At 41.7% G+C, this 12,572-nt stretch overlaps 1 protein-coding gene across 2 annotated transcripts in view; it reads right to left on the reverse strand.

Annotated features, from left to right (window-relative positions):
- Positions 1 to 1,508: 1,508 nt before the first annotated feature.
- DNER (delta/notch like EGF repeat containing) overlaps positions 1,509 to 12,572 on the reverse strand; it is a 367,845-nt gene continuing 356,781 nt past the window's right edge. For both annotated transcript variants that reach the window (XM_065526197.1, XM_045367826.2), the window contains 2 exons: positions 11,512 to 11,758; positions 1,509 to 2,528 (listed from right to left, as the gene is read on the reverse strand). In XM_065526197.1, coding sequence (XP_065382269.1) covers positions 2,417 to 2,528; positions 11,512 to 11,758 — 359 coding nt within the window. In that variant the 3' untranslated portion in view covers positions 1,509 to 2,416. The remainder of the gene's footprint in view (positions 2,529 to 11,511; positions 11,759 to 12,572) is intronic.

Raw genomic sequence — 12,572 nt, forward strand, 5'->3', positions numbered from 1 at the left:
TCAAATTTTGAATCTTAGGCCCAGAGAGTTACTTGTCCAGAGTCATTACCAAGTAAATGATTGAAGTAAGATTTTAATCTACCCTGCTACAAATAAGCTGTCCTATAGTGGAGTTTCCTTCATGGTGTGCTGTGAAGTGTAATTCTATATTTATTTGTTTATTAGATGAAGGTCTGGTTCAAAACAAGCTATAAACTCAGGAGGCAGGATCTTCTGGTGGGGCTTGTGTCGGTCACCATCTGCCTGACGCAGAACAAGTGCTCAATGAGACAAATTCTTGTCATTGAATGTCCAAATGAATAAGCTAATGTCTTTAGATGCATTTGGTGGCCACTCTCAGATGGTCAGAAGGCTCTGCTCAAGATCTGAATTTGTAAGCTCCATTAATTGGCTTTCAAGAGACAAGCTGTGATGGTAAAAGACTTTAGTTTTTTAAACAAGTCCTTTAAGAGACATCGCATATAATGAATTTAAGACTTTGGGAGATTGACAATTATTTCGAAGGGTGTGATCGAAGCAGTTTGCAAAGGAAGACCAATAAGCAAAAAAGACATGGAGGCTCAGACAGTGTCCAGGGGCTCGTGGGGGTCAAGAGGCAAATGGAGTTCAACTCACACCTTTTCATGGTCCTCTCCTATCATCGATCGAGATGTCTGAGCACCACACAACCAAAGGATCTTTTACAGGAAGATGGGAGTAAATATGTCTGCACAACACTCTGCTGCATGTTCCCATAAATGTTGAACCGACCAATATTTTGTTCTTACTTTACTTACAAACACTTAACTAAAAATATTAACATATTGCACTATATCATTTAATAATCAGAAGGTGGGTAGACTGCTGTGTCATTTGTAGGATTAGGAACAGATGTTTTGAGGGTAGAGCAAGAAGGAAAAGCATCTAAATAATTTTTTTGCTTAAAACTCTCCCTCACACCTGGTTCCAGGACTTCTCTTGGCCTTACCTGACGTTCCTGTGTGCAGGTAAAAATGCGTTTTTAAAAATAACTCTGGGACTTCAGAGCAGCATTTGGATACAAAATGGAACCGAATATAGGGTGCCTCTAAACTAGGCCTTCAAGTTTCTAAGAACTATGGAGCTGTTTGCTAAGGCAATTTCATTTAGTCTCCACAGGATAGCAGCATGCAAGGTATTTCTTGAGGCCACAGGTGCCTGCCCTCAATGCCTAGAAGCAGCTCCGGATTCCAGTGTGTTCACTGTCCACACGTGCTGCATTTCACTGGCAAATTCAGATATACAACTTCGGATAACAATTCTTAAATTTTTTTTTTACACTTCACACTGACAAGCACCTAGGGTGAGTTTACTGACAATTAGGAGGTCAGAAAGGCTTGCAGAGGCAAAGGAGCGGGCTCCGGCAGCCACAGAAGTACACGCCTCGGGTTATTTAATATGGTATCAACCGTGGGACTGTTTGGCAAACAATAGCAAATCCAAAACTTTTCATATACAGTTTTCAAAGAACAAAAGAGACAACTGCATCCTTGACTTGATAACATTTATTCAATATTCTTTGAAATTAGCAAGAATCAGAAGAAGCACATATCAATCAAATACAGCCACGAAAACATCCTGGAGATAAATAAAGCTGCACTATGAGAAATACTCACTACTGAAGGAACCAGTACTCTCTTATGTTTACTACCTCTTAACAACAAACGACTCGAATGTAAATTTAATTTACTCACAATATAAAACCCTTGACGTTTTAAAGAAAAATGTGGATTCAAATCAATCAGAATTTGCCTCGCTAGGCCTTTTCGTTACGTATGTTTTTGAGGCCTAGTTCGACGACTGTTACGAAAATGACAAAAACAACCTCGAAAGAATGTTTCCGCAAAGTTCAACGAAACAGTGCAGAAATAAGTTACTTACCCATGCACAGAATAAGGCAAAGGCTAATTTCATTCAGGTTAGGAATAATACATTTAACTAGTTTCTTTTCCACACAACGAACATTTCAGACTTCTTTTTAAGTAACGGGTATACTCTATTATGCATCATACGCTACGTTACATGGTTTTCCTAACTCTACTCAGAAAGCCGGCACTCAAATGTCAAACAGAAACTTCTCCTTGATTAGACTTATTCTGTAACAACCACAGAAATTAATCTGGGTCTCGTGATAGTGTCTACAGTGAAAAGAGCACACGCTAGTAGAAGCATACAGTTTAGGGAGCTGAAGGTACATTAAAACGTAGTCTATAGGTTTCACAAATTTTGTTTTTAAAATATTTTTCCCAAACTAAAAGCTGCAGAAAATTAGTTCTTAAATATTCTACTGAAAACTCTTGAGCAGCTAGCATTTTAAATTTCTTAAGCTTTTTATTTTCTTAAAAATATTTAAATGAGTGTAGTGTCTCATCTTTTTGAAAAATAATCCAAAAAAAGATTACAAATCTTTTGTTTTAATCAGTGTGACCAAGGGTTTGTCATCAGGACTGTAATCTTCATAGGCAATGGGGCTCACATCATACATTGCAGGCCGGGATTTCTTTCCAAACCTGAAATCAGAAAGGACTCTGGTCAGATAAATACTAGATCTCAAGTTTAATTACAGCAAGTGACGAGAATAATTTATATGCATGAATTAAATGAAACTGTAAAAATATATTCTCTAGCAAGTACAGAAACTTTAGACATCCTAATATTAACACTGAATGTGTATAAACATTAGTCTTTGGTGTTAGAGGCAAAAAAAAAAAATGTATTTCACAAAACGTAGAGCTCAAATTAAAGTTGGAGCTCGTAGGTTAAATCTTGGCAAAGCAGTCAAGCATGACAGCTCTACAGTAGATTTTAAGAAAATGTGTATTGATTTGTCTTTTTCTTCTGAGGCCCATAAATATTTGGAGAGGTGAGTTTATTTTATATCCACTCCAGTGCCTGGAACATAGCACAGCAGGGCAATCTTCCCCGGGCCATGGACAGACAGCCTTTCCTGTAGGATTTTCACGGGATAAGCTGTGAAGGTTTAAGGTCATCTGAGATCCCAACACAAAAGGACAGAGGTGGGAAATGACCTCGGATACAGAGGTGTCTGTCCACAAACTATGCCAGAACTCACCATTGAATCCCACCTACCTATCACCTCCCAACCCTAGCACACAGAAGCCAACGTTTTCCTCCGAGCACAAGGCCATTGTCCCAACAGATTTGTATAGATCCAAATTGCCTCAACAGCAGGACTGACTCCCAGAAGCCAGGGGAGCCAAAATCCAATTTCAGGACTTCCTGTCAAACCAGTCGTAAGATGGCAATTATTAAAATAAAGCCAATTCAACTTCTGGGTGGTCTCTTCCCATTCAAGACCTCACCTTCCCCAAAAGCCCTGGAGTGCAACAGGATTCAAACAATCATCCACGCTAACCCATTCTCCCTCCTCCTTTGTCTGGACAACATCTTTTAACTGTTTCAAGTCCACCAGGGCTCTTTAAAAAGGCATTTTAAAAGAACCTTAAATTTTACAAGGTTCCTAGGGTGGGGCCCCTAGGAATTAAAGGGGCTGATTTGCCATGGCTCCTGTCCCAGCTCTCCTCTTTTCTTATTTTTTCCTTTGATATATTGAAAGTCTGTCTTATGTATGGAGATGGGAAGTAGAATCAAGTGAGAAAGGAGAAAACAGTGCATTCTTCATATGATCTTTCATTTTAAACAGTCATCAATCCTGTATTCCAATCCTCTCGAATTTTACTAGCCTTGAAGAGCACAAAGGCATATGCTATGCCAGACAGACACCAGGCAAAATATGGCATTAAAGAGTTAAAGCATTTTTCCCTCAGAAAAACCCACAGCTATTACTGCAATATGACCAAAAACTTCAATAAATACTTCCTAAAATGTGAAGCCTCACTGAAAGTCCACCATTGTGCTCACATAGATGTGGGTCAGACTCTAGCCTGCAGTTTGTTTACCTAAATTGAGTGAGGTCTGCATAATCTAAGGAGAGGAAAAGTGTCCATAGAGCAAAAGTGTCAACAGGCCCATTGGGTCTTACACTTTCTCCCAAGTCCGACAATTTCCTAGGCTACTTTAAGATGCAAATATTTTGACAGTTTATTTCTCATAAAATAGCTAGATATATGACCACTAATAATAATAATTTAACAAAAAATATCCAGCAACCCAGTGAAGAGCTCTCCATATCCTAACATAGTAGGATATAGAGAGCTTTGACCTGACAGACAACAAACTATATTAACTAACTGATTAATTATTCGATTGGTTCGCTGAAAGGAAAAACCCAATTGCATATATCTTTAAAACACTCTTTTTTTTTTTTTTCTTTTTTGAGATGGGGTCTCACTCTGTCATCCGGGCTGGAGTGCAGTGGTGCGGTCTTGGCTCACTGCAAGCTCTGCCTCCTTGGGTTCATGCCATTCTCCTGCCTCAGCCTCCCGAGTAGCTGGGACTACAGGCACCTGCCAATACACCCGGCTAATTTTTTTGTGTTTTTAGTAGAGATGAGATTTCACTGTGTTAGCCAGGATGGTCTCGATCTCCTGATTTTGTGATTCACCCACCTCAGCCTCCCAAAGTGCTAGGATTACAGGTGTGAGCCACCACACCCAGCCTAAAACACTCATTTTTAAATATAATTTCATAGTTTGAAAAAGAACCTGCTTCCTCAGAATCTAGAATGTTAAAGCCTTTATTTTACTTAATCCATTAACAAGCTATAATTCGAAGGGCTATAAACTTGGATGTTGTCATGGAACTCAATATAGACAAGGCAGGTTTAAGGACGAGTATCACAGTATGACAAGGCAAGGGCTGACGCCACTCAAGAGTGAGCCATATGGCATGCATGTTCACAGTCGACTGAAGAGCAAGGAGCACCACTCTGTGTCCACACTGGTTAACTGAGCTGTGTGGCCCAGTCCTAATGGGATTAACTCCAAACAAGTATGGGTCATAAAGTATAATGCTAGTTACAAAGGCAGTTAAAATAAGACTAATAACCCCAGCACCAGAAGAGAGAGCAGGCAGGCTTAGAGCTGGAATCCCTGCATTTCAACTTACTAGCTGCTGAGAACTTTGTCCAAATTCCTTAGGAGAATTTTGGAGATTTCCACCTGAAATGCTATATCTACCATATGGAAGCTAAAATGGCCTCCTTTCTAGAAACACCATAGTTTTAAAATACACAGTACAATGAAAAGACTTTGTTTGAATCTCCTACACCTCTCACAGTGGCAGGCTTACACTTGTTGATGAACGAATGTGCATCATATCTACATTTAAAAGACTAACAGTTTTTAAAATCTCAGTTTTAGTGCCTGAGATATATATATCTATATATCTCAGGCACTAAATCAATGTCAGAGGCTGTTTATTTTATTGCAGGCATTTTTATGCAAGTGTTCATTTTTAAAATAACTACTACTTTTTATCATAAAGATACATTTTAAATGTAAAAAACAAAATAAAATTGGAAGCTAAAGAAAATTATAAAATAGACTAGGGGTTAGCAAACTGCAGTCTACAGGCCAATTCCAGCCTGATGCCTGTTTTACAAATAAAGCATGGCCTCAGTGGACCATAGTCAAGCCCATTCACACTTCCTCTGGCTGCTTTTGCACAACAAAGGCCGAGTTGAGCAGTCATGACAATATGGCCTGCAAAGTCTAGAATATTTTACAGCTCCCCGATGAAGACCATAAGAATCGCCCGTAGTGCTGCTCTCCAAAGGACGTGTCAATGTGTTGTGCATTATTCTTCAGTCTGTCCATCCCTCAATCCCACATCCCTTCCATTCATTTTACAAATATGTATGAAGCCCAAAGCCCCTCTGAAAGTATTATATATAATAATTATTATTACATATTTTAACAAAATTGAGAAATACTCCACATGCTGTTTTGAAAATGACTTTTTTCAATCAATAGTGTGTGTAATGCTTTACTCAGCATTCTTGTTAAGTAAAAAAAAAAAAAAAATCCTACAAGTTAAAACATTAATAAGAAAATGTTTCTTCTGTGCTGAGTGGGGCGGGCTGGGTGGAGCACCCAGCATTCATAGTCACATGTTCCCACCTGAGGGAGCTCATGGCCCATGACGTGACCACAGATCATGACACGTGGGAAATGTCTGCTGATGGTCCACGAGGAAGCCAGATCTTTAAAAGACGGGAAGGAGTTGACATACTCCCTCTCCTCCTGGAAAAATAGCTCAAATATCCTAATGTGGTGGCTCCATCTGCGGCTCCTTCCCAGCCCCTCGAGGGGTGATGCATTCAGCATTGTCCTTGGTGCCCACTCAACATCACATTCCATCGTCTTGTTTTCACTGATTGATCATCTCATCTCATCATCATAACAACCTCACCAAGTGAGTACATCTCATTTATCCTATATTACAGATGATGAAACAGAAACTTAGGAATAATCTTCCTAAGGTCACACCTGGTGGGAGGTGGAGCTTTCTGGCTTCCAAGCCTAGATGCTGAACACTTCGTTGCAACCTTCATGCATGTGACGACCCCGTAAACTGAAGCCCTCACTTACCCTGTGCCTGACAAGAGCCTGTGCACTGCTGCATTGAAAGGCATCACTTTCAAATCAGCACACCTTCCTTCTCATGAATAAACTCTGGCTTACAAATCTCACTTACAAGTCCTGGTTTTCTCACTTACAAACTCTGTGACCCTTGTGTAAATTGTATTGTCTCACTAAGCCCAAATTTCTTTTGCCTATAATGGGGGACTAATGATACATGGGCCCTTACATTCTTGTGAGATGCTTGCAAATGAGTTATTTGTGAATGATTTAGCACAGTGTCTGGCCCACGGGAAGCTTTCAGTAAATGTTGGCCATCACGGAAGCACTAACAGAAACGACAGCACCAGTAATATCAGTTAGCACAGACATCTCAAACATTCTATTTGGTGACAATTCTTGGGTGTCTATTTCTTCAAAGAAACTAAAGATACCACAACCAGTTATAAGGCAGGTCAGAGAGCTGCTAGTTCATGGTCTTCTGAAAGTCAACCACTAAAACAATGCTGCAGAGAGAATGTCAGATCTTGAGAAAGGCGAAAATTGGAAGGTTTTGAGCTATTGGGGAAAAAACTGAACATGTCCTCCATGATCTGCTTTCTGTGATCAGGCACTTCTAGCTCGTAGAGCAGTCAACTCAGTGGGACCTCAGTGTCAGAACTTGGAGAGCCCTGGTTTTGCTCCTGCTGGTCAGTTACAAGCTCTTCCCTGCCTGAGTATAAGCAAAGCAAGCATGTTGCAGATGACTCCTGGGATGAGGAACAGGAGGAGGGGTCTCCTTCTCAACCCTACTAGGAGTTAGCACCAATGGACTCTGACATCAGAATCACCCAACATGGCCTCAGTCACTTGTGACTATCACAGGTGACCCACTCCATGTGTCCTGTGTGGCTGCTGGGCTACAGTCATTCTGATCCAATCTCACCTCCAGGATAGTAGCAGGGAGACAGCCCATAAAATGGACACTGGCTGCTGAAAACTAGGGAGAGGATAACATCAAAAGGTCTGAGTTTTTGCCAATGCCTTTCTAGGGTTTCCAGGAAATGGGAGCAAAGAGGGCCAACCAGCCCGAGACCCAGCCATGGCCTCTACACAGCTATGCTGTAGAAACCACACGTTGGAGCTGAATAAACGTTCAGAAGAGAAATTTTCCTAAAGGGAAGGTATTGTTTTAATGTCAATAGTTTTATCTGCAGTCACTGGTGCATGCAGAAGCTTGTCCGTTAGGAATTACGCAGTAAATATTTTTGATATAAATCAGCACCAAATGAGAGCCAGGTTTGTAAATGCTTTCAAGTTTATTCTTTCCTTCCAAGAGTATTCAGTTAAATATCTTCCCCGTGGGCCATATGAGCAGAAGGCTCAGAGGAATCTATCTTAAGCTATTCTAGGGCTGAAATAAAACACTCCTCTTAGCCCTGGAGGATCGTAGCCATGGATGCTTGCAGGGGCAGAGGAATCTGAATTGTAGGGTCTCCCCACACATGAGAATATAACGCCATGGATTCTGCTCCCTCCTGGTGAATGAAGCCCTTCCAGGAATGACGACAAGAGAAAACAGTCTTGGGCACCGAAGAAACTTGTCAATTCTCTGCTCCCTTTTTTTGGGGGGGGGTGGGGGTGGGCAGAGTCTCCCTCTGTCACCCAGGATGGAGTGACAGGGTTTCACCGTGTTAGCCAGGATGATCTCGATCTCTTGATCTCGTGATCCGCCCACCTCGGCCTCCGAAAGTGCTGGGATTACAGGAGTGAGCCACCGTGCCTGGCCTTCTCTGCTCCTTTTTACGTTCTTCATCTCCAATCCAGCAATTTCAGGATTCTGCAAATGTTCCTCTAGGCTGGGGCCACTTACTGAGTTGGTGCCCTGGGATGAGTCTACCTCTCAAGCCGGTCAAGGCACCCTATTCCAATCCCTAACTGAGATCATCCATTCATTTCAAACCTCAAATGTTAGTGAGGTCGACTACCTGCCAGGACCCACTGGAGACACAGAAATAAAAGCTACTGCCTTTTATTTACAGGGTCATGGAGTAAAGAGTCAAATAAACAATTAAGGTGGGGCTTGCAAGGGTTGGTATCAGGGCTTCCTGGATGTTGTATTGCCTCAGTTGGCTGTGAAAGGAAGGCGCTAAGATGAGCAGCCATGCAGGGCCCGAGTTGGAGGAAGGTTGAGTTCTCTGTCCTCTCTCGCAGTTACATAAGCAAGACTGGGTGCAGCTCCCACCTCAGCACTGGTGCAGATGCTCAGGGTCCCCCAAGTTCTCCTTCCCACTGTCTCCTCCCCATGGAAGCTGAGTTCTGGCTTTTGCTTCTATTAGAATGACAAGATCACTGTAAGATCTAAGAATTGGGTTTGGGGAATTTCTTTTGGAGAAAGCAAACTCTTCAAACCTCTTAGCTTGTATGCCATTCAGATAGAATGATTTGGGTTTTCTCACCTCTCTCTGTCTCTGACTCTCTCTCTCTTTTTATTTTTATTTATTTATTTTTTTTTAAGCTAGAGTCTTGCTGTCTCACCCAGGCTGGAGTACAGTGGTGTGATCTCAGCTCACTGCGACCTCCACCTCCCAGGGTTCAAGTGATTCTCCTGCCTCAGCCTCCAGAGTAGCTGGGATTACAGTGCTTATCTTTGTCATTGCTGTTATCATTCAGTTAGGTAGATATAAGAAAACATCAATGATATTTCACTTTTACTTCTTATCATTCCCACTGTAACCAGAATCTGAAGCTACACTTTCCCAATAAGTACCTGGTAAAAGCTCAGTAGAAATTCAAAAGAAATACAGAACCCATTGATGAAGGACAAAAAATCTCAGTGTAGAAGGGCAGACATGTCCTGAAGGAGCATAGCTGTGAAGGTGACTGCAGCTGGCTCTCAGGCTGCCTGATTTGGAACTTTGGAAATGAGGTGGAGTCACAGAGACAGTACCCAGGAAGGATGTTCAACCTCTACGGGCCTGCCCAGATCAGATGAAAGAAAGTCCTTGAAGGAAACAAGATGGAGATGAAAAGGACGGCAAAGAGAAAGGATGTGGATATGTGCTGTTGAGATAGAAACCCCAGGGTTTTTTGTTTTTGTTTTGAGACAGAGTCTCCATCTGTCAACCAGGCTGGAGTGCAGTGGCGCCATCTCGGCTCACTGCAACCTCCAACTCCCAGGTTCAAGTGATTCTCCTTCCTCAGCCTCCCGAGTAGCTGGGATTTCAGGTGCCCGCCACCACGCCCAGCTAATTTTTGTATTTTTAGTAGAGACAGGGTTTCATCAAGTTGGCCAGACTGGTGTTGAATTCCTGACCTCCAGTGATCCACCTGCCTTGGCCTCCCAAAGTGCTGGGATTATAGGTGTGAGGCACCACACCTGGCCAAGTCTTCTCATGTCTTGACCGACACCAACATAGGACATCCCAGGGTAGATCATACAGCTACCAGTTCCCTTGAGCCCCAATTTGAAGGCACCAAGCTCAGCCCACTCTTCACTACAGCACACTTACTTTCTGAATTTTGTGCTTGAGATTATTCAATCAGCAAAAGAAGAGATGGCTTACTTCAACAAACAATATTGCTATTTTTGGAACACACACTCTGCAAAAGTCAGTAAAATGTGATCTTCGTTTATTGTTTTATGTTATGTAATAGATTTGGAGAAGTAAATATGGGGTTAGCTGTTTATACCATCTTTAATATTTGTAATGGATGCTGGGCTTAATACCACAGTGATGGGTTGATCTGTGCAGCAAGTCACCATGGCACAAGTTTACTTATGTAACAAACCTGCTCATCCTGTGCATGTACCCTGGAATGTAAAACACATGTTGAAGGAAAAAGTATATATATTTGTAATTTAATATGACTGCCATAACTCTCCAAGGAGGGAGAGTTATCCCTTTATATAGTTGAGGGAGCTATATTTGTGGAAAGTTAAAAGATCTGTCTAAATCATGCTGCTATAAAGACACATGCATACGTATGTTTATTGCAGCACTATTCACAATAGCAAAGACTTGGAATCAACCCAAATGTCCATCAGTGACAGACTGGATTAAGAAAATGTGGCTCATATACACCAAGGAATACTATGCAGCCATAAAAAAAGGACGAGTTCGTGTCCTTTGTAGGGACATGGGTGCCGCTGGAAACCATCATTCTCAGCAAACTATCGCAAGGACATAAAATCAAACACCACATGTTCTCACTCATAGGTGGGAATTGAACAATGAGATTACTTGGACACAGGGAGGGGAACATCACACACCAGGGCCTATTGTGGGGAAAGAGGAGGGGGAAGGGATAGCATTAGGAGATATACCTAATATAAATAGTGCAGCACACCAACATGGCACATGTATACTTATGTAACAAACCTGAACGTTGTGCACATGTACCCTAGAACTTAAAGTATTAAAAAAAAAAAAAAACAACAGATCAATCTAAACTATGGAGTCAGGTAATGGAGTCATTAAGACTCAAAGCTATACCTCACCAGAACTTACACTCTTTCTATGACACCACATTAACTCCTTGTCCCTCTGGAGTCTTTCTTCCAGAAAAGGATACTGATTTATAAATATTCACTCTAAAAGTAGAAAGATAGCTCTTTATCCTTCTTTCACTAGGCCCTTAAGTCAAATGAAATCATTAAATGTTGACTGTTTGAAGAGCAACACAGCAAAAGACATTCCCCCAAAAAATTCATCAAAAAAGTTTTTAATACACAGTGATTACAAATCAGATATTTATAGTCACAGAGCAACCCAAATTAGATGAACAAATATATTCAATGTAAACAAAGCAAAAGGAAAAGCTAGCAGCGAATTAAAAGGAGTTTGCTTATCAAGTGGCCGAATGATCTATCCCCAAATACAACATGGAACCTATGTTTCATTCTTTAAAATCTCCTCTTTGCAGATGGAAAGTCCTGTGTATAATATGACCCTGTTCCTAAGAACGCACATGTGAAGGCAGCATTCCCCACGCCGCCCCCGCAGCCCACCTGGCATGCCGGATGGATGCAATGGCATTGCTGAACTCGCTGTCAATGCTGCGGCAGTTGTAGAACTCCTCGTAGGCTGGCCTAGAAGAACCCTGGTACTCGATGCGGCTGATGCGGCAAATCCCCACAATCAGGATGATCAGCATGAGGATGAAGGCCACGCAGAGGGCTCCGATGATGATGTAGAGGGAGTGCCGCGGCATGTTGGTGAGGCTCTCTGCCATGTGCCCGGACTTCCACTGGAGGTCTGCAGGCAAAAATAAGCAAATGGCTGGGTTTGAGTTGTGACCTTTGAGAATGTGAAAGCCTTTTTCATCTTTGCATAGATAACTTAAAACCTAAGGGCCATTTAAACTTGGAAGAATTATTTTCTATGGATTATCCAGACCCAGGGTTAATATCCTTACGACATAAGGACTTCTTAAGAATCATTAAGAAAAACCAGAGGCTGGGCACGGTGGCTTATGGTTGTAATCCCAGTACTTTGGGAGGCTGAAGTAGGTGGATCACTTGAGGTCAGGAGTTTGAGACCAGCCTGGCCAACATGGTGAAACCCCATCACTACTAAAAATACAAACATTAGCTGGGCATGGTGGTGGATGCCTGTAATCACAGCTACTCGGGAGGCTGAGCCAGGAGAATCACTTGAACCCAGGAGGCAGAGGTTGCAGTGAGCCAAGATCGCACCACTGCACTCCAGCCTGGGTGACAGAGTGAGACTCTGTCACCAAAAAAAAAAAAAAAGAAAGAAAGAAAAACCAGAAATACGCCACAGAAAAACAAAGGATATAAGGAGGAATTCATTAAAAAAAAATACAAATAGAAAGTTACTTGGTTTCGAAATTACAAAAAAGTGCAATTCCTCTATCAGCTCCCAAATATTGCTTTAAAATTATAACCACAGTTGGCAAGGGTACCCAGAAATGAGGACTATAAGTTGATATGAAACCCTTTCATTTACTAATTAGCATATGCTCTGACCCAGATATTCCCATTTTAGGATGTATGCTGGGGAAGTAGCCCAGGAAATGTAGCCTTATGTGTGAAGATGCTCATCTTTA

The sequence above is a fragment of the Macaca fascicularis genome, chromosome 12 (genome assembly GCF_037993035.2).
Source record: "Macaca fascicularis isolate 582-1 chromosome 12, T2T-MFA8v1.1".
NCBI lineage: Eukaryota > Metazoa > Chordata > Mammalia > Primates > Cercopithecidae > Macaca > Macaca fascicularis.